This window comes from Tympanuchus pallidicinctus, unplaced genomic scaffold, assembly GCF_026119805.1.
Source record: "Tympanuchus pallidicinctus isolate F22 unplaced genomic scaffold, pur_lepc_1.0 scaffold5, whole genome shotgun sequence".
NCBI classification, from domain to species: domain Eukaryota; kingdom Metazoa; phylum Chordata; class Aves; order Galliformes; family Phasianidae; genus Tympanuchus; species Tympanuchus pallidicinctus.
In genome coordinates, this window is record NW_026294769.1 from 10,258,743 (window position 1) to 10,281,946 (window position 23,204).

At 36.7% G+C, this 23,204-nt stretch overlaps 1 protein-coding gene across 9 annotated transcripts in view; it reads right to left on the reverse strand.

Moving 5' to 3' along the window:
* The window catches only part of COBL (cordon-bleu WH2 repeat protein), a 147,972-nt gene that overhangs the window by 78,416 nt on the left and 46,352 nt on the right, over positions 1-23,204 (reverse strand). For 6 of the 9 annotated variants that reach the window (XM_052703495.1, XM_052703497.1, XM_052703502.1 and 3 more), the window contains 3 exons: positions 21,636-21,680; positions 19,637-19,731; positions 16,247-16,330 (listed from right to left, as the gene is read on the reverse strand). In XM_052703495.1, coding sequence (XP_052559455.1) covers positions 16,247-16,330; positions 19,637-19,731; positions 21,636-21,680 — 224 coding nt within the window. The remainder of the gene's footprint in view (positions 1-16,246; positions 16,331-19,636; positions 19,732-21,635; positions 21,681-23,204) is intronic. The other 3 variants (XM_052703496.1, XM_052703500.1, XM_052703501.1) reach the window with 3 other exon arrangements.

Consider the following 23,204-nt stretch of genomic DNA (forward strand, 5'->3'; position numbering starts at 1 on the left):
CATGTCCAATCCCATAAAATGCCACATCAAGATTAGGGTGACATACAGATAACAGAGAAATAAGACATGTTTATGCAGAAGCTTCCAGAACACGTCAAATTCCATCACACCCTCACTGTGCCATGTACTTGATACAATCAGGATAAACACTTTTTTTTTCTTCTGGACGATAGATGCATTTTAAGTAGCTTTAAAATGTAAATATTCTTGGTTTTGGAGACGTAAATCCCAGTAAGATGACAAAACCCTCATTCAACATAGCACGGAAAGCACTTCTGCAATGGATATTTTCTATGGCACTTGGTAGCTTCATACAAACCTTACAGTTCATCACTGTGGTGAGAGGTAAGACTGCAGGCCGCAGACGTTCTAGGAAGTGAATTTACAAGTCAAGTTGAACCATGGATGAAGATCTGTACTGCTGGCAGGTGCTTAGAATAAGGTTTCCTTGCATTTCATAAGTGTGAAATGACTGATTTTGACTTTCAGAAGTGCACAGAAAGCTGCCTCAATTGTTACAATACTGCTTTTGTTGTTGTATTTTTTTTTTTTTTTAAATATTGCTTTGGGAACATGTCATAATCTGTTTATATATAAAATGTACCCTTTCAGAGCTAACTTATATCTTCCAGGTTAGACTGCTAGAAACTTACGTTCCACAAGCCCAAACCCTTAGTCACAGCACACTGTCAAAATGTGTCAGCCCATGAAAAAAAGATTGCATTTTGAAAATAGGTTTTTCATAACTGTCAAAAATATGAATATGTAAAGGCAATATAGGGAAAAAGATATTCTCACGAGGGAGCTTCAAACAGAAGTGTCAGCAAATTTCCTTATTCATGATATTTATCATATTTTTGGATAGTTAAATGCATATGCATTAAAGATCCAGACCCCTCACCAGCTTTGTTGCCCTCCTTTGAGCCCTGGAACGTGTTCAAAGGAGGGCAACAAAGCTGGTGAGGGGTCTGGAACACAGGCCATATGAGGAGAGGCTGAAGGAGCTGGGAATGTTCAGCCTGGAGAAGAGGAGGCTCAGGGGAGACCTCATTGCTCTCTACAACTTCCTGAAGGGAGGCTGTAGTGAGCTGGGGGTCGGCCTCTTCTCTCGTGTCATCAGTGATAGGACCGGGGGAATGGTTTCAAGTTACGGCAGGGGAGATTCAGGCTGGACATGAGGAAGTATTACTTTTCAGAAAGGGTGGTCAGGCACTGGAATGGGCTGCCCAGGGAGGTGGTGGAGTCACCGACCCTGGGGGTGTTCAAGGAAAGGCTGGATGTTGTGTTGAGGGACATGGTTTAGTGGGAGCTATTGGGAATAGGTGAACGGTTGGACTGGGTGATCTTTTAGGTCTTTTCCAACCTTGGTGATTCTATGATTCTATGATTCTAAATAAGAGTATCATGACCTGACAGTGCAATGACAGCTACATGACAAAAAGAAAAATGTTTTGTTCTATGCCAGTAAAAAAAAAAACCAACACAACAACAACAAAACAAAAACCAAAACAGAAGACAATAAAGAAAAAGGAAGAGTTATCTATTCAAGATGAAATATATCATCAGAGAGAGATCAGAGATGAGCTTGCAATGAGAGAAGTAGAGGGAGTTCAATGAATTATAATAATACATAGGGAAAAATGTAGAAAACACTACATGTCTCTTCTGGATATCCATATAGGTGGTACAAAAGAAGAAAAGAAATAAGTCTAAAAATATTTTTATATATATAAGAAGTGAGAACAGCAACAAAATGATGATTCGTTTGACAAAATGAAGTGGATATGTTCTCCAGATTTGACCAGTGAGGTAGCCTTTGCAGAAATTCAAAGATGATAATCCAGAAAAAGACAGAAGCAAAGCAGAAGCCTTCAGTAAATGCTACAAGCTCAGGCACTTACGCACAACAGAAACTATATTCTGCAAGAAAATGCAATGACTGTTTATATTCACTGGCAAAGTGAATGCTCATTTGTTGGTGTGAAGATGGTGGGGGAAAAAGGTCACATGAACAGAACTCAAATTGGTAAAGACTCAGTAGTGAGAGGAATGGAAAAGGGGATGAAAATACAGATTTGTGAGCAAGCATTAGCTATTTCTGTGGTAAAAAATAAATGCAAACAAAGACACACAACGAAAATGGATGAAAATAATCAAAGAAACATCATAAAACCAACCAAGAAATGTTTAAAAACCAGTGACAGACCTAAAAGAAAAGTGTGTTTAAAATACAAAGGAAAATCCACATGGACACTAACATCCAGTTAAATCTCAGTATAGAACAGAGACAAAAATATCGTAACAGAAGTGAAAAAAAAACACAACCCAAGGATAGAACAATTGAAAAGAGTCTGTTTACACTTGGCCGCAAGAAGACCATTAATAAATCTAGTGAGAACAATCTTGGAAGAATCAAGATGGAAAAAGCCAAATTTTTCTAAGTCTGAAAAGGCTGCTTACTTCTTTTCGCTTACACTTCAGTGTTCTCTAAAAATAGATGAGCTCAACCAAATAGCATAGCACAACCAAGGCAAAAACCCAGATCTATCTTTATTAAGGCTTTGGCAAGAGACTTCAGGAAACAGAGTTCAAAATGTCAAAGACCAACAACAGTAAAAAAGACATTTTCATAATTTCCGCTGGTGTTAAGCATTCATCAATCATAAATAACCACAGAAAGGATCAGAGATCTTGAGCAAAACTAATTCATCATTGCAGTAAGAAGTCATTTTTAATAGGCTTCATCATTCTTTTAAATCGCTCAGCCAATATGCTCAGTCTATGGAAGACATGAGTCGCTATACTTGCGATATATACCTTTATGAAATTCAAAATACTTCCAAAAACTACCGAGAAGAACTTCTACTGCAATACAGGAAATATCAGGCCACTAAATTTGACTACCTTCAATGCATTTCCATTGTAGATATTCCAACGTGTACTGGAGAAGCAGATGAAACGTAAAATTTTCAAAATGTCTGCTCTAATGCCTGTGTAACTAATTCTTACGGAGATCAAAAATAAGAATAAATCCTGGCAAAAGTTTTTTGTGTACTTGTTCTTCTGGTTTTAAAGAAAGAACTTCTAGTTTTATTGAAAGTGTTTTTATTTGAGGTACACTGAAGTGTTCCCCCTGTCTTTTAGTGGAAGTGGTGTCCTCCAGTGAATTTTCCAGAGACAAAGTATATTAACAATCGATTCTCATCGTTGTTCAGTGGCTGCTGAGCTTCTGGCACACACAACTTTTGGCCTGTGAAAATTTCATCTCGGTAAAAACAATACAGCTGTTGATGAATGGAAAAAAAATATATATACTGATATGCAAAAGCTAATTTTCACTAAGATCTGCAGAACTTCCCTAAAGTCAAAAAAGCTGCTCTGATTTACTGAAGCTCAGAGAACTGGCTTTCACTTCCAGTCCCTGTAATCCAATTCCCACACAAATACGTGGTTAATTTAGAATGAAGTTGTGCAACTATTTTTCCCTTTGAAGTCTATGGTGACTGTATGTGTTTAGCTACAGGGAGACAAAAAAAAAAAAAAAAAAAAAAAAAAAAAAAAAAAATCACCCAAATGTCAAAGCAAATTTTCAAGAAAGAAGCATTCAGAGTTTTTAATGATAAAACTGCCAAAAATATTACTGAAAAATGATATAACCTCCAAAGATATTAAAACTTAAATTAGATGAACAAAACAGCTTCAGAGCTCTGAAATTAGTGCAGATCATAAAACAAATGCTAATTACAGAGTCACAAAGAGGACTCAAGTCAACAGCCAAGAATTATACTATTTCAATTAGCTCTTTCAAATGACTATATGTGTACATATACACGTATATATATATGTGTATATATATATACACATACATAGGTATGTACACACATTGCTTGAATAAGCTCTTTCAAATGTCTGTACGCATCATTATGTGAGCATGTATACATACCTGGACACAAAGAGCACAACAGCCTGATTCTTAAGCCCTAGATGGAAACCTAAGACAGTCCTCAAACTGCACCTACAGTTTCCATGCTAAGCATTTCTGGCAACAAATAATTAGCCAAAGCAGACCAACCCTTTAAAACAAACAACAATGTACACAAACTGTGCTCCAGCTTTAGATCAGGTATTGATGGCAATGAATCATTTTGATTCATAACAGCTGAACATCATGATCAATAATGGTGGTCAAGAAACAATACAAGGGTGAGGAGAAGGTATAGAGAAAACATTTTCTTGTTGGACAATGGATGAAGCACATCCAAGCGGATGTGCACATCTGCCTTCTGCTTCGTAATGATAGAGATGAATACCTACAGACATTAAGTTTGTTCCATTAGAGATGAAACATTTCAGTAGAAAATACACATAACTCTGAAAAAGTCACAAGAAAATTCATTTCAGGATCATAAGAGATTCAGGTCCCAAACTTCCTCTCTAATCAGAAGCATTCTCCAGAGGCTACTCCCTTTGGAGAATAATCAATACGCTAAATAAATAAATACCGGCAAATAAATAAATACCGGCAAAAATCTAGCAAATTTAGTAATGAAGGAAAGAAGAGCACTTTAAGAATAACAAAGCATATTCACCTTACAATTTTCTGAGAATTTTATTCCATCATAACCTCAAATATCTTTGGCTTTTTTTTTTTTTTTTTTCTTAATGGAAGATGTCACTATTAGAGTTTTAACTCTTTGTCTATGCCAGTCCACTTTCTAAATAAAAGTCAAGTTGGAATACAGGCTATCGCAAAGTGACTGGAAGTACAGCTGTTCCAGAACTCAAGCTACTTCATCCTTTTCCACTTATCCACTTCATGTACATCATTTCATATTTTTATTTTCCTTTGCAGTATACAGCAGTCGACTGAGTTTCTCCAAGTCAAAAAATTCAGCATGATTTTCCATAAGACACCAATGTATGATTTCTGATACTTGTATGAGACCAAATTTGACACTGCACACAGCTTTGTTTCACACATGGATTTTGCATGAACTTCTATGAGATCAGAATTCAGGCATTTCTGATTCAAGCTGTTTGAAGATGTTCTTCCTCCTGTTTTCAGTCAGCCCTCCCTCACCATGGCTGACCACATTCCTGCTTTATACACTCACACTAACAGGTGTATTCCAAACCATTGGTATCCTCTCCCCATCAAGGAGCTGTGGCAGAATCCTTCCAAGCTCAGCTCTAAATTTAGGTGAAACTTAGGCTAACATCTGTGAAAACAGACACAACCATGCCTGCACTTACACTTTCAACAGCACAGTAACTTCTGAAAAAGGGGAAGCAGTACTGAGAACTGTGCTTACTTTCTGGGTATGCATGTCAGATAGCAAAGAAAAACTTGCTTTTGCAACAAATTACTGGTTGATGAAATCTGCTCCTTACTTTGCCACTGTTTGCAATTCATTTTCTGAAAGACTTAACAAGTTCTACTTTTTTCTCCCTTCTGGCTTGAAAATGTTCCAGAAGCAACTTCGAGGACTTTATCTGTGTCAACTGTCCATCAAAAAGGAACAAAGTTCATATATTTTCAAAGATGACAGCGGAAGTGGCAGCAGATCTTTCTTCTTACGAAAGAGAATCTAAAGTAGCACGAGGAAGAAGGATTTTAAAATGGCCTGGCATAGATAACGGCTAACAAAGCCATTATAGCTTACAGAGGACATGGTCCAAAGCCAGCTGAAACCAGCAAGAATTTTTCCACTGGCTCCAATAACTTCTGTATCAAGTCTCCAATGGACACACACTAACGTTATGATGCCAAAAGACAGCAACAGTATGCTCTGAACTATGTTGTCACTTCTCCAGGAAATCTTTTTCTTCAGTATATTTCTGAACTCATTGACAATTATAACAGTGCTAGCACAGTTCTAATTTTTTAAATACATATTTTGGCTTCATATATCAATACTTTCTATTGTAAAAAAAAATGAAGAAATTAAGGTACCTTCCAAAAATACACACAACAAATAGGTAAAGTGTTGTATTAAAAAGGTTATCTAAACACAAGAACAAAAACCACAAGAAAACAGCACACAAACCAATGGAAAGCCTTGTTGTGTAACTATTTGGAAAGGAGTTAAAAAAACAAAATGTAACCACTCCTAGCCCCCCCACCCAGATAATGTAGTGTATGGAACAAATGACTACTAAGAGCTAATAGATCCTACATCGCTTTCAGCTTCAGCATGATGCTTTCCTTTGATTTCATATTCAGTCACAGGAAATTAAAAGTAGAATAATAAATTAAGACAATTTACAATCCAAAGCAAAAACACTGCAAAGTCTTGTCTTTTGCATGTAGTAGAAAAGTTTTTTTTCCTTAATTCAACAGGTTGCATAGAAAATTTTCTCCCAAAATTCTTTTTTTTTTTTTTTTTTTTTTGGGTTATTTTTGAGTGGTGTGGGCAGTTTTGAAAAGACAATTTAATTTTAATTAATTAGTAGTTAATGACTTTGACTTCTACAACTTGGTTGATATTGTCTTTCTGATCTATAACCTTTAGACTAGAAAAAGGACCTTGTTTAAAATTTGTTAAATTTAGACGGCGCCACAAACCAGTATTACCCCCCTCCTGCCCCTGCTGCACTAATCTCCCATGCCAGCTGCTCAAATGTTTACATTTGGAGGGCTTTCTCTGTTTGTGCAGAAACGCTCTCTGCACAGTATCTCTCATCTGTACATTTGCCAGAATCAAGGCAAGAAAAGCCTTACTGCTGGAATTCTTGATTAATAAATAGTCTTAAATGTTTCTTCTGCGCTTCCCTCTTCTGTCAGATCCACTGCCATTAGGTTTTTACAAGGCAAAACTCCACAGTGCACTTTACTGGCCTAACTCTCGTCCTATGCAAACAACTGTAAATCAGAATAAACTGAACCTGTGAAATTACACCATCTTTGCGCTGAAATTGAGATGTGTACCTGAACATTTGCTGGAATGGAAAGAAGAGTATGTTATAATGAGAGGAAAGGAAAAAAATTAAGAATAACCATATTATAATGGTAATCCCTCCATCTCTCTGTGCCGGCATGCTTCAGAGTGCCTGCTCAGCTCATGTCCCAAACATCAGTTCCACCTGGCTCTCACCAGGTCACCAAGGAATTGAAGCAGAAAAACTCTAACAGGTGCTCAGTATTACACTGAAAATGTCACTGGGTCCACCTCCTGCAGCCTGTCATAGCTTTAAGAACTCTCCAAGGCTGTTTTTTGCTGTCTGCCTTGTCTTCTTCTAGCCCTCCTTCTTGTGTAAATGACAACATAAACAAAGAAAAAATAACTACAAGAAAGAATATTTACATGAAGGTATTACTACTTCACATTATGTCTTTAGAAAGCCTGCGCACTATTTGACACTCTCCTTTTCCTTTCCCACTTGCCTCCCAAAATACTGCCAAGAACTGAACTGAAATATTAAATGCAGGAAGATAAGAGAAAAAGCAGCGCCGGAAATACTTGCTACCATTTTTGTTAAGCTCATAGAATATCAGCTTTGGAGCTGCAAGTAAATGACCAATAAAATCTAATTTAGCTCTAGAAAAGAAGAATGTGTAACAGCTACGTAGACTACAGGCACTACGTCTCTCCTAGTAGCTAACAGCTAAGTAGCACAGACAGTAAAGAGTTTCACACAGTCCTTGCTTCAAGTACACAACTTCTATTGAAGTTTAAGGGTGACCTGTAAGGACCGCTAAAACTTATGTAAATTTGACTTTGCATGACAGAACTAAGCCACAAAGTTCACTTTGGAAAACTCCCCCATCAAAGTGAAATGTTTTGTGTCCTGTCAGCAACTGTTGTTTTGCAAATCCTCCCTCATCCGTCATAAGATGTTATTGAGACATACGATTTCACACACTACCAAGCAGCTCAGTTTTGCCAACGAACAATAATGCACAGAACAAATACATGTGGAAATCATTAGATCTTCTAATTAAAAGAAATGTTATTATTTGCCACTACTTTTAATGAAATTGAGTCTTTGCTGTCCACAGAAGAGGCTTGGAAAAGAACCAAATCCTATTAGCACTCATGCTTCAAAAATTCTTTGCAAGCAAAGAGACATTATACCTTCACTGATATTGAAAATCTCTACTGTATCTAAAAATCTAGTAGGGTATTTTAGACTAGCATAATGAATCTATGGTTACATGGGACTTAGATTATGCCACTACAAAAACAGGTGTTATTGCCAAAAAAAAAAACAAACCAAAAAACCACCAAAATCTCTATTGTGTGTTACCAACATGGAGTCCATGGCATACAATTAGCCATTTCTGATTTCATCTACTGAAGGGCATTGGCATAAATACACCTTAATCCTTTCATTACAGCAGTTACATTTGGAAAGCTTTACAGAAACGTACTTTGTAATGGAATTAGTAATTCCAAATCATTCCAAAACCATTCCAAAATTAAACAGAAAAAACATTTTATGTACACAGAAATATGTGAAATTCCTTCTTAACTTACTATATCTCTGCTTATCCAATATTCTTTAAAAGTGGTACTTTCAACACCACTGTATTCTTGCCAGTTACGCTAAGAACAATATGCTGAATAAATTACGACCAAATAGGAATTACAAGGCTATTATATGCTATTAAGGGGCTCTGGTAATATTAAATGCCAAGAAAGCAAAGCCTGAGTGGTTGAGATGTCACTAGAAAAATCTCAAATGGAATTTAAGTTTGCTTGGATATTTTTTTTTATGTCCTCTTATTAATGCAAATTAAAAACCATTGGCCTTATTAGCTGCTGCTTTATTCTTTTTTTTTTTTTTTTTCTTTTTTTTCTAACGAGTTAACTTCAAAACTTTTCAGTGAAATCAGTAACAGAAGATGAATCAGACATAAAAGGATTTTGGGTGGTTAAGGGTGTGTCACAAGGTCTTAATTAAACATCCGAGGGAGATATCTGAGCCAACTTACACCAGCCCAACTAGGTACATCCACAAAACACAAAAGGAAGACATGTAGTCCAGGTTTGGAAGCTCAATTGCCTCATATACCTGGCTAGCCTAACTTACCACGTTCTCGTTAGCTTGGGCCTCTCCAACTCATACCTCTCAGTGCTTTCCCTTCAATAAGCCTGACACGTATCCTTATGATGCGCTTACTCTCATTTTAGGGCTTGAATTCTGCTTCTGGGCATGCTATGCATAAAACTGCTGAGAACCCATGCTCCTAACTTCTTGCCTAAACTCCTAATCTCCATCAGGATCCATGAAGTTGGCAAATGTCTGTCATCATCAGCAAGGACTTAATCCAATTAGGCAAACCTAAGAAACCTAGCTCCACACAAAACCCAGCTGCTGGAAGAAGCAGCTGTTATATTTTTCTCTCCTGTCTCATTCTCTGCACCCATCTACAAAGTTCAGTGACTCTGTAAGAATATGGGAAATCCAATTCAAAACTTTATTCCAGTTGAGAAGACTTAAGCTTCCAACCCACCAGAGCAGACTGCTCAAACACACAAATGTGACTTTAGGTAGACAGAGACTGGAGACAAGGTGATCTCAACTGAGCAGCAAGCATCAGCCATTTGGTTTCTCCAGTTCTAGCTTCAGTGACTTATTTGTTGGATCTAACATCTGCTTAGCATAAGACATACAAAAACATCTCTGGCGTTGGCACTGTAACACATAGCTGCCACCACACTTAAGTTAATTTGTTGTTAGTCTGAATAGTTAAGCTTGCTCTTGGTCTCTCCTTCTGAGTCACTGAATATTTGGGTATCTTTACAAAAGGATGCTTCCCACATCAAGAATACCTCACAGCTTTGTTCCAGTCATCTCTATCCCAGCCAGTACTTTGGTTTACATTACAAAAGAAGAAATAATTCTCTCAATAATGGTCCTGAGAGAGATAGACTGGCTGCTGTCTCCAAATGCACAGAAGGGATCCCAGACTTTGTTCTTTCACATTTTGGCCACAATGGTAGGTGGCAGTTTTATAAAGTAAAAACCTTAAACTCAAGATTTCATCCTGAGTAGAAGCAGGTAGCAGATGCACAAGTTGGCCAGACTTTAATGCATAAAAATTGTGTCCTGATTTAAGTGGCTTGAAAACTCAGTAAACGTGACTCTGATGCTTAGATTTAGTGTCCAAAATAACTAAAATTACTTCCTTCAAAATACCCTTCAAAAGCCATTGGAGGAACAGAACTTTCTGAGTTGTCTTTTTAAAAGTAGAACCGCAGGGGAAATGATACAACTCCAGGTTTTTTATGTTTTGTTTCTTACTATTTTTAAAAAGCAGGTGAATTGTAGTGATTATATCAGAGTGCATTGTGATGATTTTGCTCTCAATCATGATAATTTTATGTAAAGACAACTTCTGGTGACTACTATGTGACAGACCTTAATTTAGTAAAGTTTTTCTTGCTGCAAAAAATTATTTAGCAATGTGGCTTGTAAAACCAATTCTCAGCGGAGGAAAGGAGGGGAAAAAAAAAGTTCAGCCTAAATGATTTCTATTCTCTTTTTCTTTTTTTTATTTTTATTTTTATTTTTTTTTATTTTTTTAACCAAATGACTTAAGTCACTCTTGCTTGGTGAGGGTGGGAGCTAACTGACTCCTGAATGCATAAAGTTGGCAATCCTGTGGCTGTACAACCTAAGAAGCACAGCCAGAAGATGGGTCAGCCAACACATCTCTTCACAAGAGTCTGTTTTCAAGAGCTTATAACATTATGATGCTTTAACCATAGCTGGTGAGACTTCCCATTCCAGGTGTCTGCCTCTGGCTAATTTTTATTTTATTTTCTTTGAGCCAAAGTAGTTCAGCTGGTTCTGAGAACCAGAATTTTCTTTTACACTCCACATTAACTGCAAGGATGTTTTCTTTGAAGAGGTATAGTAACACTACACTTTGGAAGAAGAATTTGAAGGCTGGTGTCAAGCAGCCACTGTTTCAAACTCATCTGCTATCACATACTGTAAGGAAAATTTAAAAGTATTATCATAAATATATGAATGTATCCCCAACTTATATAACTGAAGACAATGAATCCTCTAAGTGCACACCATAAAAGGAAATGGAAAATGCTGCATCTTTTCAGCAGATGTAATTCTTGCTGAGAAGCACCAGCGCAATCCACCTAATCCATCCTTCTGCTCAAAGACAGAATCAAATGTGTGTAGCTCATCTTCAAGACATTTCTAGAGGTTCTGCAGTATCAGGTGATCGGGTGAAAAATACATCACAGTTGCTTTAAAACCTACTCTGTTTTGAAATTTCCATGCAGTCAGATTTTTTTCCAAGTTAAATTTTCACTGTGATAAAGAAAATTCTCCTGTCCTCAGCGGAAAAGGAGAAAGCAAGGTGATCACCATATGTAAGCTGAATGCCAGTTGCAAGCAAGCTAAATCTAGCAAAGCTCACCTCATCAGCAAGAAAAGTTCAAAGTTTTGGGTTTTTTTTTTTCCAAAGGATGTAAGGATGTAAAAATGAAACTAGCTAAAGTTACTACTATCATCATGACCCCTACTCTGAGTTATATTTAATGAATTATTTTTCTTTTAACCATAAGAACAGGTGCAGATACAAAATCATTTTTAATTCTGTTATATCTTCCTGAGTGTTATGCTCCAGCATCTAACTCCTTCTACTTATAGACATCTTTAACAAAAGAATGGTGAGGACAGACCAGTCTGCTGTAATACTTAGATGATTCTCCATACTAATGCTGGGATTTATATTTTACAAACAAAACCACACAAAGCTATGCTTCAGTTGCTTCAAAGCCAGATCACAAAGCTACATCTTGGCAGCGTGGTCTAACTCTAACTGTTAAATGCTGTAGAACTGTTGCAGGATTTGACCCTGTAAGTATCAATAAAGCACCCTAAGAACTGCCAGGAGACCAAGGAACAAGCAAACAAAAACAAGGCTATAAAGTGAATGCAATCATCAGAAATGAAGAAGTATTAAAAGTTGATAGCTGCTCATTTCCATTTAGATACAAGGACAACATTCTCATAGCTGCAGCTTTTACTGCCTACTGCCCTAAACAGTACCTGGCTACCTGAGGTCAAATCTTGAACAGTGGACAAGGCATTCAGTTATTGCTTGACACCTAATATGGTTAAGAAGTAATCACATTTTCAAATTATGTTTGTGTAACTGAACTTGATCCCTCTCCAAACACTTCTGAATTGGGAAAGTGTATCGTGAATGCTTCAGCTCCTGCCAGCTCTGAAGCATGAAAGTTACAATACATGAAGAGCAAACAAGGCCCTAAAAAAGTGAATAATGTACATGTATGTTATTCCTAGGGAATGTAACTGTTTCTTATCATTTAACAAGTGAGTGTCAAAGTTACGAATGTACTAGAAGTCCTGATGATTTTTTTTCCCCAAACTTAAGGGCACTATCTTTCTTCTGAAACATAACTTTGCTTCCTGTACAGAGACTAGAACAGAAAGCAAAAAACAAACAGCAACACCTCCCCACCCTCCTTTCTTAAACCATCAACTACCCCTAAAAACAAAACCGAAACAACAACAAAATCCCTATATATATCCACAACTTCTCTGCTATCTACTTGAAATCTAAAATTACTTTTTTTTTTCCTGGATATTTTAAGCATGAATATATTTATAGCAGCCACGACAGCTCCATTAAGCAGCAAATTTCCAGATTACTTTCTTTGCCGAAGTTCATTGATTCTGTTATGAGTAAGACATTCAAATACATACCCAAGACTAGATTATTATTTTTTTTTTTTTAAATTTCTTCTCTAAGTACTGACAAAAATCTTCTAACTCTGGTCTGCTGGTTTGAACTAGAGAAACCTTGCGTGATAAGACTTTGTGCTGAAATTTCAAATCCTCTGATAAATGTCCCTGGCCGTACTTTTTAAATATTTTTTCCCGAGCTGATTTATTACATAAACAAATTCCACATCAGAGATACACATCGTTCGGCACTTGGGATGTATTTTTTTCACTCTTGATTTATGAAAACACAAAGGCCTCTAAAATAAAACCAGCTAATTTTAGAACTGCGTTCCAAGTATCAGGTTTCATCTTGATCAACTGTTTACTTGAGGACAGTGCCACCAAGTGGCAGAGATTACTCACACTCCCTCTTCCCAGCTGTTCTAAAATTCCAGCTATGAGACCAAATACGGTACCCAAAAAAAGGAATATGGGTTAACCCTTCTGCATCTCCCAACTGCTTTATCTGTATGTTGTATTTATAAGCAAGAATGCTTCAACTGTGGTTGACTTGTGAAAAGGTACTCTGGTTCCTCTACTTAGCACAAAACAGTACATATTAAAGGCACAGATTTCTGCTTCATTTGCAATACACTGTTAGATTTCAGAACCATTAAATTGTCTACTGATGCACGCCATAATGTTTTTTGTGCACTGTTGTGGACAATTCTGCCATTTTTTACAGTCTCTACAGTGTTTAATTCTAATTTATTTTTGCTCATACTCTTCGTGTACTTTCACTTCAGCACAGCTGTTGACTTTCGCATCTTGACTTAGAAAATCTGATTCTTCACCAGCAATCCAAATTACTTTAATAATTCTAACAATAATTACAAAAATATGGAAATGGTGACAGTTTGGTTTATAAAAAGAGAATATAACTTGTGCTCGAATATATACCAAAGATCTCTTACAGCTTTATTCCATTCTGCATATTGGCCGCTTTTCAAACAACAAAGAAAAAAATAAATATAGAACAGTCATTATTTTTTCCACAATTCAGTGCACATTACCTCCACATAACAGTGGTAAAACGATTTAAACTAAGAATACCAGCACACCTCATCCTGCCCTTAGATCAGCTGTACTTCATCAGCTGCCCATTTCCATATAGGTAAGATTTTCCTGATCTTTTCACTATGCCAAAGGTAATCTTAGAAAGACAATGCAAAAACTACTCTGAAACTTGAGTTTTGATTTCTGCACTACAATGAAAAATGCTGTCAAAATGACCCAAAGCAGTAAAAGAAAGCAGACTTGAAGATACCACCTTCCACTGGATGACATGTAGCTGAAAGACCTACCTTACCTCAGTGAATTTTCTTTTCTGTATAATGAGATTTAAATGTGCATTTGACATATAGACTGCCATGTAAGATACCACTTTGCTTGGGAAAGGATACTCAGTTCCACCAAAGCATATATAAGTGAGATTATCTTTTGAGCAATCAGGGAATGAAGAATTACAATGACTGAGCGGTCTCAAAGCCACGTCTATAAGCAATCACTAAAACAAACTGCTAACGTTCTGGAAGTACCTTCATTGGAAGTTTCATTAATTTCATTTGAATTTTATCTTAAAGTAATACAAGTGACTTATACCAGCAAGCTATGCCAAGTTTATAGTATTTTATACTTATTTTCCACCTGAGACATACAGTTGTTAATATTTGTTCTTGAAGCCCATCTAACCTGTTTGAAGGATGGGCATTCTACGCTGCTGAGAGGATCAACTGGACTAGTTTTATACATTTTTTCAACTAATTCTAACAGAAAAATGTCAATTTAAACTGAGCTATTACAATATATTCACATTTAAGCATGTACTTGTGTCATGGTAGGATCAGTGCTTATACAAACAGAAGTGTCAGGCCAGAAGTGAAAGACATATACGCTAAACAATGACTATATTGATCTTGAAGATTAATGGCTCTTAAAAGGGAAAAAATCTGTATTTGTGTAATTGAATACAAAGGACAGCTTTACTACCTTTTACTCCAAGATACGTCTGCTCTCTAAGCTATATTGATCATGCTTTTAAAAGTTTTTGACAAGTTTTTTCACAGAAGACAAAAGAAAAAAGGTCTTCAATTGTGATCTGCCCTATCCAATTCCCTACAAAGATTAAGAGATGTCTCTCCTCAAAGAAGGCACCACACACAGGTGGAAAACACAGTTCAGAGTATTTTAACTACCTTCACTATATCCTCACTTGGAATCCCTCTTTTTCTTCTTCCTTCTCTTGTCCTAGCTGAGTATTAAGACAAAGAAATATACAAAGGCAGTGAATACAAACTACGAGCAGGTTTTATTTTGGGGGAGCTCATGAAGCTTTTTTTCTATACTCTATCTCATATGTTTCAGTTACCAATGTGATCTTTACTACAAGAATTTTATATTAACAGAAAACTTAATAAAAGTTTGTAGTTCTTCCATACAGTGCCACCCAAATTCTTACTGTCATATGAAGCATTCTTAATTCTGTATTTTTTAATCATGAGTGTTTCACAGATTTGAAATCATGTGTTTTTTAATCTCCTGATTTCTCCATTTTGCCCGTGTCTGATTTATTTTATATGACCCTTTTAATTTGGGTTCTCCTCTTTCACTCCTGTTCCAGTTTTTCCACGATTTTCTGCAGCTCTTCTCCTTGACTGGTGAATGTGCATATTTTGTGGATCATTTTCCAAATATTTGTGAAATGGGGATTCAGAGCTGAGCCACACATTTCAGGCTTCTATTATGTTATCAACATGGTCTTCTCCAGATTTTGAAAATACAAGGAGCCAAGTAATTAAAAAAGCAAAAAGATACATCCAATTAATTATGGTTACAAATCCATCAGAACAGCTTTCAAAAATATTTAAGATTCACACTTCCTAACTAGAAACCTAAATTCTTTAATAGCCTGTGGGGAACTTAAAAACCTTCCTAAATGCAGTTCATAGGATTTCTGTACCACAAAACCTACTGAAGTACATAACAAAAACCCTTATGCTATTAGCAGAGGTTTAAAACAAAAGTAGTCACCATCCAGAAGTTACTTGAGAAACAACTGGAATGCTGCCATGCAGAAAGTAGACATGTAAAGGAATAAAAAAATAAAAAAAACAGGAAAAAAAAAAAAAAAAAAGAGGTGTGGTTCCCTAGAAAAAAAACCCACAAATGTACAAAATAACAATGAAAGCCAACCCTAAACATCATTGATAAGGCTTGCATAAGGCAGCATTCTCACCATCTTGCAGGCACATCCTTGGTTAAACCACTTTTTGCTCACAACTGCTTAGAATATTGCTTTGAAAGAAACCTGTTTTTTATGGTTTAGGTAGCTAGAGTTTAACTGAAGAAAGTGCACTGCATTTGAAGACATGAATTATGAACTGAGATAACTAAACTAGGGGGAAGAAGGTTGCAACTACTTCTACTTCACTAAGCACAGGGAACAGCAGCAGGTTCTGGTTATAAAAAATGCTGGATCTAAAGGAAAGCAGTAGCATCTACAAGCCACGTTAGTACTTACATCCAAGCTTCCTTCACTTGTAGATGTAGAACTAAAAACATCCTCCTCACCATAATCTCTGTTCATCCTCAAGTGTTCTTCTGTCTGTAACACAAACAAGTATCCTACACAGCAGTAGCAACAGAAAGAGCAAAAACAGGCCAAAGCAAAGCACCAAACCTGATCACAGAATGAGGACAAACTGCCCCTGTAACGCTAGACTGATTGTTGATAAACACTGAAGGAGTCTGCAAAATTTCTGTGAGGTAGGAAAGCTCTTAAGAAATTCATTAGCAGGAATATAAAGAATTTTGTTTTTAATATTATAAAAACAGAACAATGCTAAGGCAAGGAAAAAGAAAACAGGTAGCGAGCAGGTCCTGCAGTAACGGCAGCCATGTTGCCAGTTTCCACTATACCTACACAGACAGACAGAGGAGCAAGCAGAGAGCTCCTTCCTCCACACGTCAGAGACAAGACTGCTTCTGCATCCTATCAGATACCATCTCAAGATCCCACAATCATCTGCACAAAACCTCTGGACTACTGGATTGTACAGCACTGCCTATTCGATGTGGATGCAACCTCAGGCACGTGACTATATTTCATATCAAAAGGCATGGTATTCTGCCACCTTTATGTCTTTATGTCAGCTGCAGGAGAACAGAGGGTAACTGATCCAGAATAAAATTAGAATGGACTGAAGAAGGTGATACCTGATCTGGCATTAAGCCTGTAAGCAAAAAGTTAACCTACAAGATATTTACAACCAATTTGTATCAACCATGAGAAAAGATCTCTGTTTTCATTCTGTGTGATGGTATTTTACATATAGTTGGAAAAGAAAACAAACACAGAAGAGTTCAAAAAGCTGTATCTAGTGCATTGTCATCCCATGATTACTGCCTTCAGTGAGCTGAGAAAGTAAGAGTGTGTGGGCATGGAAATCTGAGCGTGGGCCTGCAGAGTGGAGCGACACCTGATCCAGGACATTTTGCAAGACGGGCTAATACCCTGTTCTTCCCTTGCAAACAAAGCCATCTTACCCGTAAATGACTGAAACCCCACAGCACGTCTTCAGTTCAAGACTTCAGACAATTCTTGCTATCAGCTAGTTTTAAAATAGAGAATACACATGACCACATACAGTGATCCTATATTTGTTTGTGTGCATGCAAACGATAATGCAAAGAAAAAAATAAGCAGAACCGAAGTCTTGCAAAGGACTGAAATTTTAACTGAGAAACAGTAAAAGCAACTTTGGAAAAGGCATTCTGGGACTTCACATGTCCTGAAACCACAGGACATTTCGTAATACAATCCCTTCGTAAACCTATTAATTCTGTCTTAAAAGAAGTTAATGAATTTGCCCCAATTCTGCTAACTAAGTATCTTCAGCAGTTTCAGCTGTAAATCTGCCATAACACTGTGTCACATCTACCATGGCCACTTAACATCTTCCTTTCCTTTGTATGATACACTATTCTTCAGTTTTCAGTAACTCTCCCATCTGTTTGGGCTCAAACTACTACAGAACATACTAAAAAGGTAACAATGATCTCCTTGCAGCTCTAAACAAAATGGTAGGTAAATCTCTCTTCTTCTACTCTTCATCTGAAAGTAAGAGTCCAATAAGGAAACCAGTAGGAAAAATCAATTAACTTATCAGAACTAGCAGCAAGACTTAAAGCTTCATCTCAGATTCTGAAACTGTTTCTTCATATTTGTTTCTGCACTTCCCACCATATCCCAGGACAAAAATTACTTGCAGATTATTAATATATTTCTAATATTTTTAACATCTATTAAAATATGTGTTTTAAAAAGCAATCTCAGGCTATGACCTCTTATTTTTTAACAAGTATGAAAAAGAGAGTTGGAAGAGAGGGAGGGATATAGAAGCATAATAAACTTGTAATCCTAGCTGTGAGAAACCCACTGCAGTAACCAGAGCACTGCCACATTTCACAGCAACGTTTTCCAATGTTGCAAGTGCAATTATTTTACAAGCTAAATCTGATCTGCTTCTGGAATTACAACTCCAAGAGCACGCATTTCATACTGAAGTTCAGTAACATGGAAACAGATGGAGATTGAGGTCCTTTTAAGGGACCTTGAGGTCCCTTCCAACCCGGGCCATTCTGTGACCAACTACCATGCAGTAAACATGCTATGTTCAGTTCCTCCAGAGGAACTGCAGCACCATGGTATGCCCCTGGAGTTCATGTTGAGCTTGTTTGAGAACTATATTCTTCCAGGCAGATGCAGCATTATTGCTTAAGTTGTGTTTTTGTTCCACACTAAATGGGAAAAATACTTGCTTATACAGGATAAGAACACCAAAACTGACTTAGTTTCCCATAAGATATAGCTCTGCTATGTACTTTAACAACGTTAAGAACAGCTCAGGATCCATGTCAGATCAGATATTTCAATATGGTAATTCCCAGTGTTGATTTGGAAGCCACCACCTGGCAAAATAACTCCAAATTTGATCATAATGAAAAATGGCGAGAACTGAAAGATTCTGGAAAGTTTATACAGTTTTAGAAACGTGACTGTAACTGTAATACCAGTCCATCAACAAAACAGATGTTACTTAGTACCAGGTCATCCGATTTCACTGCAAAAGCCTTAGAGGATTTTTAAACTCAGATGAAAGAAAATATGTTCTTTGCATGTACTCAAGTGAGACAATTTTCTGTATTTAATTTCTGTAATGAGGAGCGCATATTTTTCAAAAAGCATCTCAAAAAATTCTAAATTTCAAAAATACGTAGAATGCATAAACACTACTTTCCAGTTTTCCCCTTACAAGAATACTGTCACATCTTCTATAACTGTTCAAAGTTATTTAGATTTAGCAACTGTAACAGTATCTTGAGCTTAGTTTAATAAAGTTTTTTCCATCAACTTTCCTTTCTGAAAATTTAAAAATGCCTGACATGCACTGTAGCAGACACTGATCCTTCAGTGTATATTATTCCTTTTAGTACAGCAAGTTATTTTTGAGTCATCAGTTTTGCAGTTGCATTATTATCATCTGCAAGTCTGCACATAACTTACTGCAGATATACATTGCTTTAAAACAGAGTATCACACATGCACAGAAGAATTAGAAATATCTAACGTGTTCTATATTACATCACTTCCTTCATAAATGTTTGGTTTTTTACCCTTCAGTCTATGCATTACTAAGTGGACTAAAAGGTAATGAGCTCGGATCTCCATCTGTACTGATTAACCATAGTTAACACATCTGCTGAAAAATGACTCTTTGGAAAAAAAAAGAATCAACATTAATCAAAATCAACAATGACAAAAACAAACAAAGCCTACTACTCACAGGCAAAATATACATGTAAAGAAATGCATTTTCTTTAGTAAAGCAATATATTGATGAACACTTACCTTGCTGTTGCTTCTATTAGCTTTGAAAAATCCCAGAAATCCTTTCTTTTCTTTTTCTATTGCATCACTGCTTAGTGAAACACTTCGACTTGGTTCTGAAATAATTATAATAGAATATTTTTACATTTCTGAAACAATGATCAGTATTTTAACATATCCGAGGTTAATGCTGTACTTTTATGAGTTAGAGATTTTATTATCTGAGCTGCATTATCTGAGTAAATGCCAGATCCTGCACTTTATTTTTCATCTGACTTTTCTTTGCTCTGAGTTTGTTCCAAAAATTTAGAGATGGGAAATGGAATAATGCCATAGATTTTGGTAAGTTTTCAATCACAATTTAGTGACTCTGTGATCACTCTGTCTCCCTTCAACTTTCCCAACACTAGCTGAGTTGGATAAGCAATGTGATAAGGTCACACATTACAGAGAACAACCGTTAGTTTGATATTCAATATACAGACTGGAAAACACTACTGTATTTTTAATGGTCACTGCCTACCACTAGAGACTTCCCTCTGCTTTCAAGAACATCAGAGTACCCCACTAGCACAAAGAGTTTGCAAAAAAAAAAAAAAAAAAAAAGTTACATTCTGTTGAAAATATTTATTTAACAACAATTAGTAAGTGTACAAAATGGCTTGTTTCTTGCCAGAAATTAAAGGTCTACTTCACAAGAAACCCTCATCCCAGAATTCCTGTGAATTTACTTTCATTTCACACATAGCACATGATTTTCATGAAAGATCACTTTACACATCAGTAATTTCAGCTGTTAGAAGGTGATAAGCAAATACAGTAGTTAAAGCAAGGTGGAAGAGTGAAGGTGGTGAACAACTTGGAAAGCAGGAAGAAACTATCCTTAAGAAAGGCTGCAACTCCCAGCAAACAAAGAAAGAAACAAAAAACCAAAAATTATTACCTTCCTCAAATAATGCCAAAGCTCAATCACCAGAAACCCATTTTTTTTTTGCTCAGGGCTGGGCTACAACTGGGTATGGATCATGACTCCCTAGCTCATCTAGTCAAAAACAAGCAGTAATGACTAAAGGGTAGCATAAGCCACGTCTGATCATCAACAGTTTGATGAAAATCCAAACTGGGATTTTAAACACTTTAAACATTTTAAACATATCACCTCAAAACAACAAAGAATCTGGATAATTTTTCTTAAATAAATAGAGTAGCTATGCACTCTATTGTGATGCTCTGTATAAGACTAAGCCACAGCACACATGACATAGGAGTTAGCAGAAAAGTCATTGGATTCAGTGAAGCCAAGAGCCAGCAGGCCCTTAGTCAGTCATATCCTCTCCATTGCTGTCACTGTCTGCTGGAGATGGACTTCAATCCTCACAGTTTATAGAAGTTATCCACTGCTTTATTTTCATTGCATTGTGTTTACTGGTAACACAATGATGTAACAAGTCAAGCACACCTTTCTAGAGGATAATTAACAATGTTATATAACAGACTCAAGTAGGGGAAAACGATATACTAAACATACATCTTTTCTGTTTAACAAGAAGCAGAAGCACAAATGTAATCTAATGAAATCATGTCTATTGTAGCAATTCAGAAGTCAGCATCCACCCAGAGATATGCAATGTGTATGCACACATTTCAGCTTGAGATTAAAATGTTTCACTACAAATAGATTAAAGTTAGTGAAACATCTCACAGAACTCAAAATACTCTGCCTCTGCTTCTGTAAAAAGTCGGAATCTAAAAGACTCAAAGCATACAGTAGTTAACTGACAGGATTTGTTAATGGCTGGCATTTAGTGGCAATTACTGAGTAAGTATGCACACAAGTGTGTTTGTTCTGACAAAAAGCATGGCCCTGGAAACAACATGGTCCAAAAGACAACACAGATCGTGACAACAGCTTGTTTCACACCAGCATTTTACAGTACAATGTTAAAAACACATCTCCCAGAACCACATTAAACAACAGCAAGGGAAAAGCAGATTTCCCCTCAGCAGCACTGTACAGTACCTCTGTAGTTCAAAGAAGGTTCAGACTGAGTTTTTGATGGAGGAACTGGAAAAGGCAGGCAATGAAAGGAGAAGACATATTAAAGTTCTAATATTGTTCAGTAAGCCACAGTATTCATTCACTACTCCTAATAGTTGTGCTCCTAGGACTGTAGAAACAAAACCTTACCTGATACTAGGCATGCAGAATTCCTACCAGAAGCTACTTAGCTGAGAAAAAGTTTGCTCCTTCTGTATTCACTCATGACAGCTTCAGCTGCTACACCAAAGAATGTTAGCAGGTGGCAGCAGAGTTTGCCTTTTAAATACACTTTGCCTTCAGCACTTTATTTCAGGGAGGAAGAGGAAGACAAATATTTTGTTTCTCTAGAACCTGCTCTTACAAACACAGCTAGTGAGAATGTACTTCAAAAATCTGCCACTTCTTCTCATAATTAGTGAGCCTGGACATCCTATTCCATGCACAGTCCACAAAACAACTATTATATAGAGCAATGGGATTATTCCACAGGAGTGAAAATACAGAGGGAAAGTACCTGTTTGAAGAAAGGGGAACCTTTAGTAATTTGTGTATGTATTTGACATTATTCTCACAAAGCATCACAGTGCAGAGTAAGAGCAAGGCAGAGAAGGCAGATACACACACAAGATCGACGGAATACTGTCATAATACACTGGCACAGCTGCCCAGAGAACCTGTGGTGTCCCATCGCTGGAAGCACTCAAGGCCAGGTTGGATGGGGCCTTGGGTCAGCTGAGCTGGTGGGTGGCAGCCCTGCCCACGGCATGGCAGTGGGACTAGGTGGGCTTTAAGGTCCCTTCCAGCCCAAGCCTTTACACAGTTCTATCATTCTAAGATGACAAATGGCATGCTTAAAGTTATATATATATTTTTTTTTTTCTGATGCTGAGAGCAGTACACTATCAAATGTTACAGATTTTCTGCTGTAATCCCAGGACTGAAGTATTGTTTTTGAATATACAAGGTTTTTTAAACCTTGACTTGAGAATACACACAGCACCAATATATACACAGCCACCTTCATTTAAAAAAAAAACAAAAAGGAGTTTTACTAAGGCCTCTGGTAATTATTCTGTATGTTGTTTCTGTAGTATGATGAACATTTCTTGTTGAATGTTATGCATTTTCAATATGCTGCTCCAAAATGCTTAGCTTAATTACAGTAAACATGTCTTTAAAGAAAAAAGAAAAACACATAATTCAGTTATGACACATTGTCAGCCACTTTTTGAGCATCCTGACAATCCAAAGAAAAAGGAGACATTTAGTTTACTTAAGAGTCTAAATTCATTGAAATTTGGCTCCTAAAGAGGCAGAACTGTCACTTACCAAAGGAGTTTGAAAGGAGAGACAGAACATCAACATAAATAAATAACTGTATAAATAAAAAATAAGCCTGCTGTTCAATGCATACAAGACGTTATCTAAACAATAAGTAAGGACATCTATTGTGCTGGAAACGATACTGATTGAGACAAACTGCAGGAGACAGCACTAATGAATATCACTTTCTGATCTCAAAGGAAGCAGCAGTTGTCAATACGTATT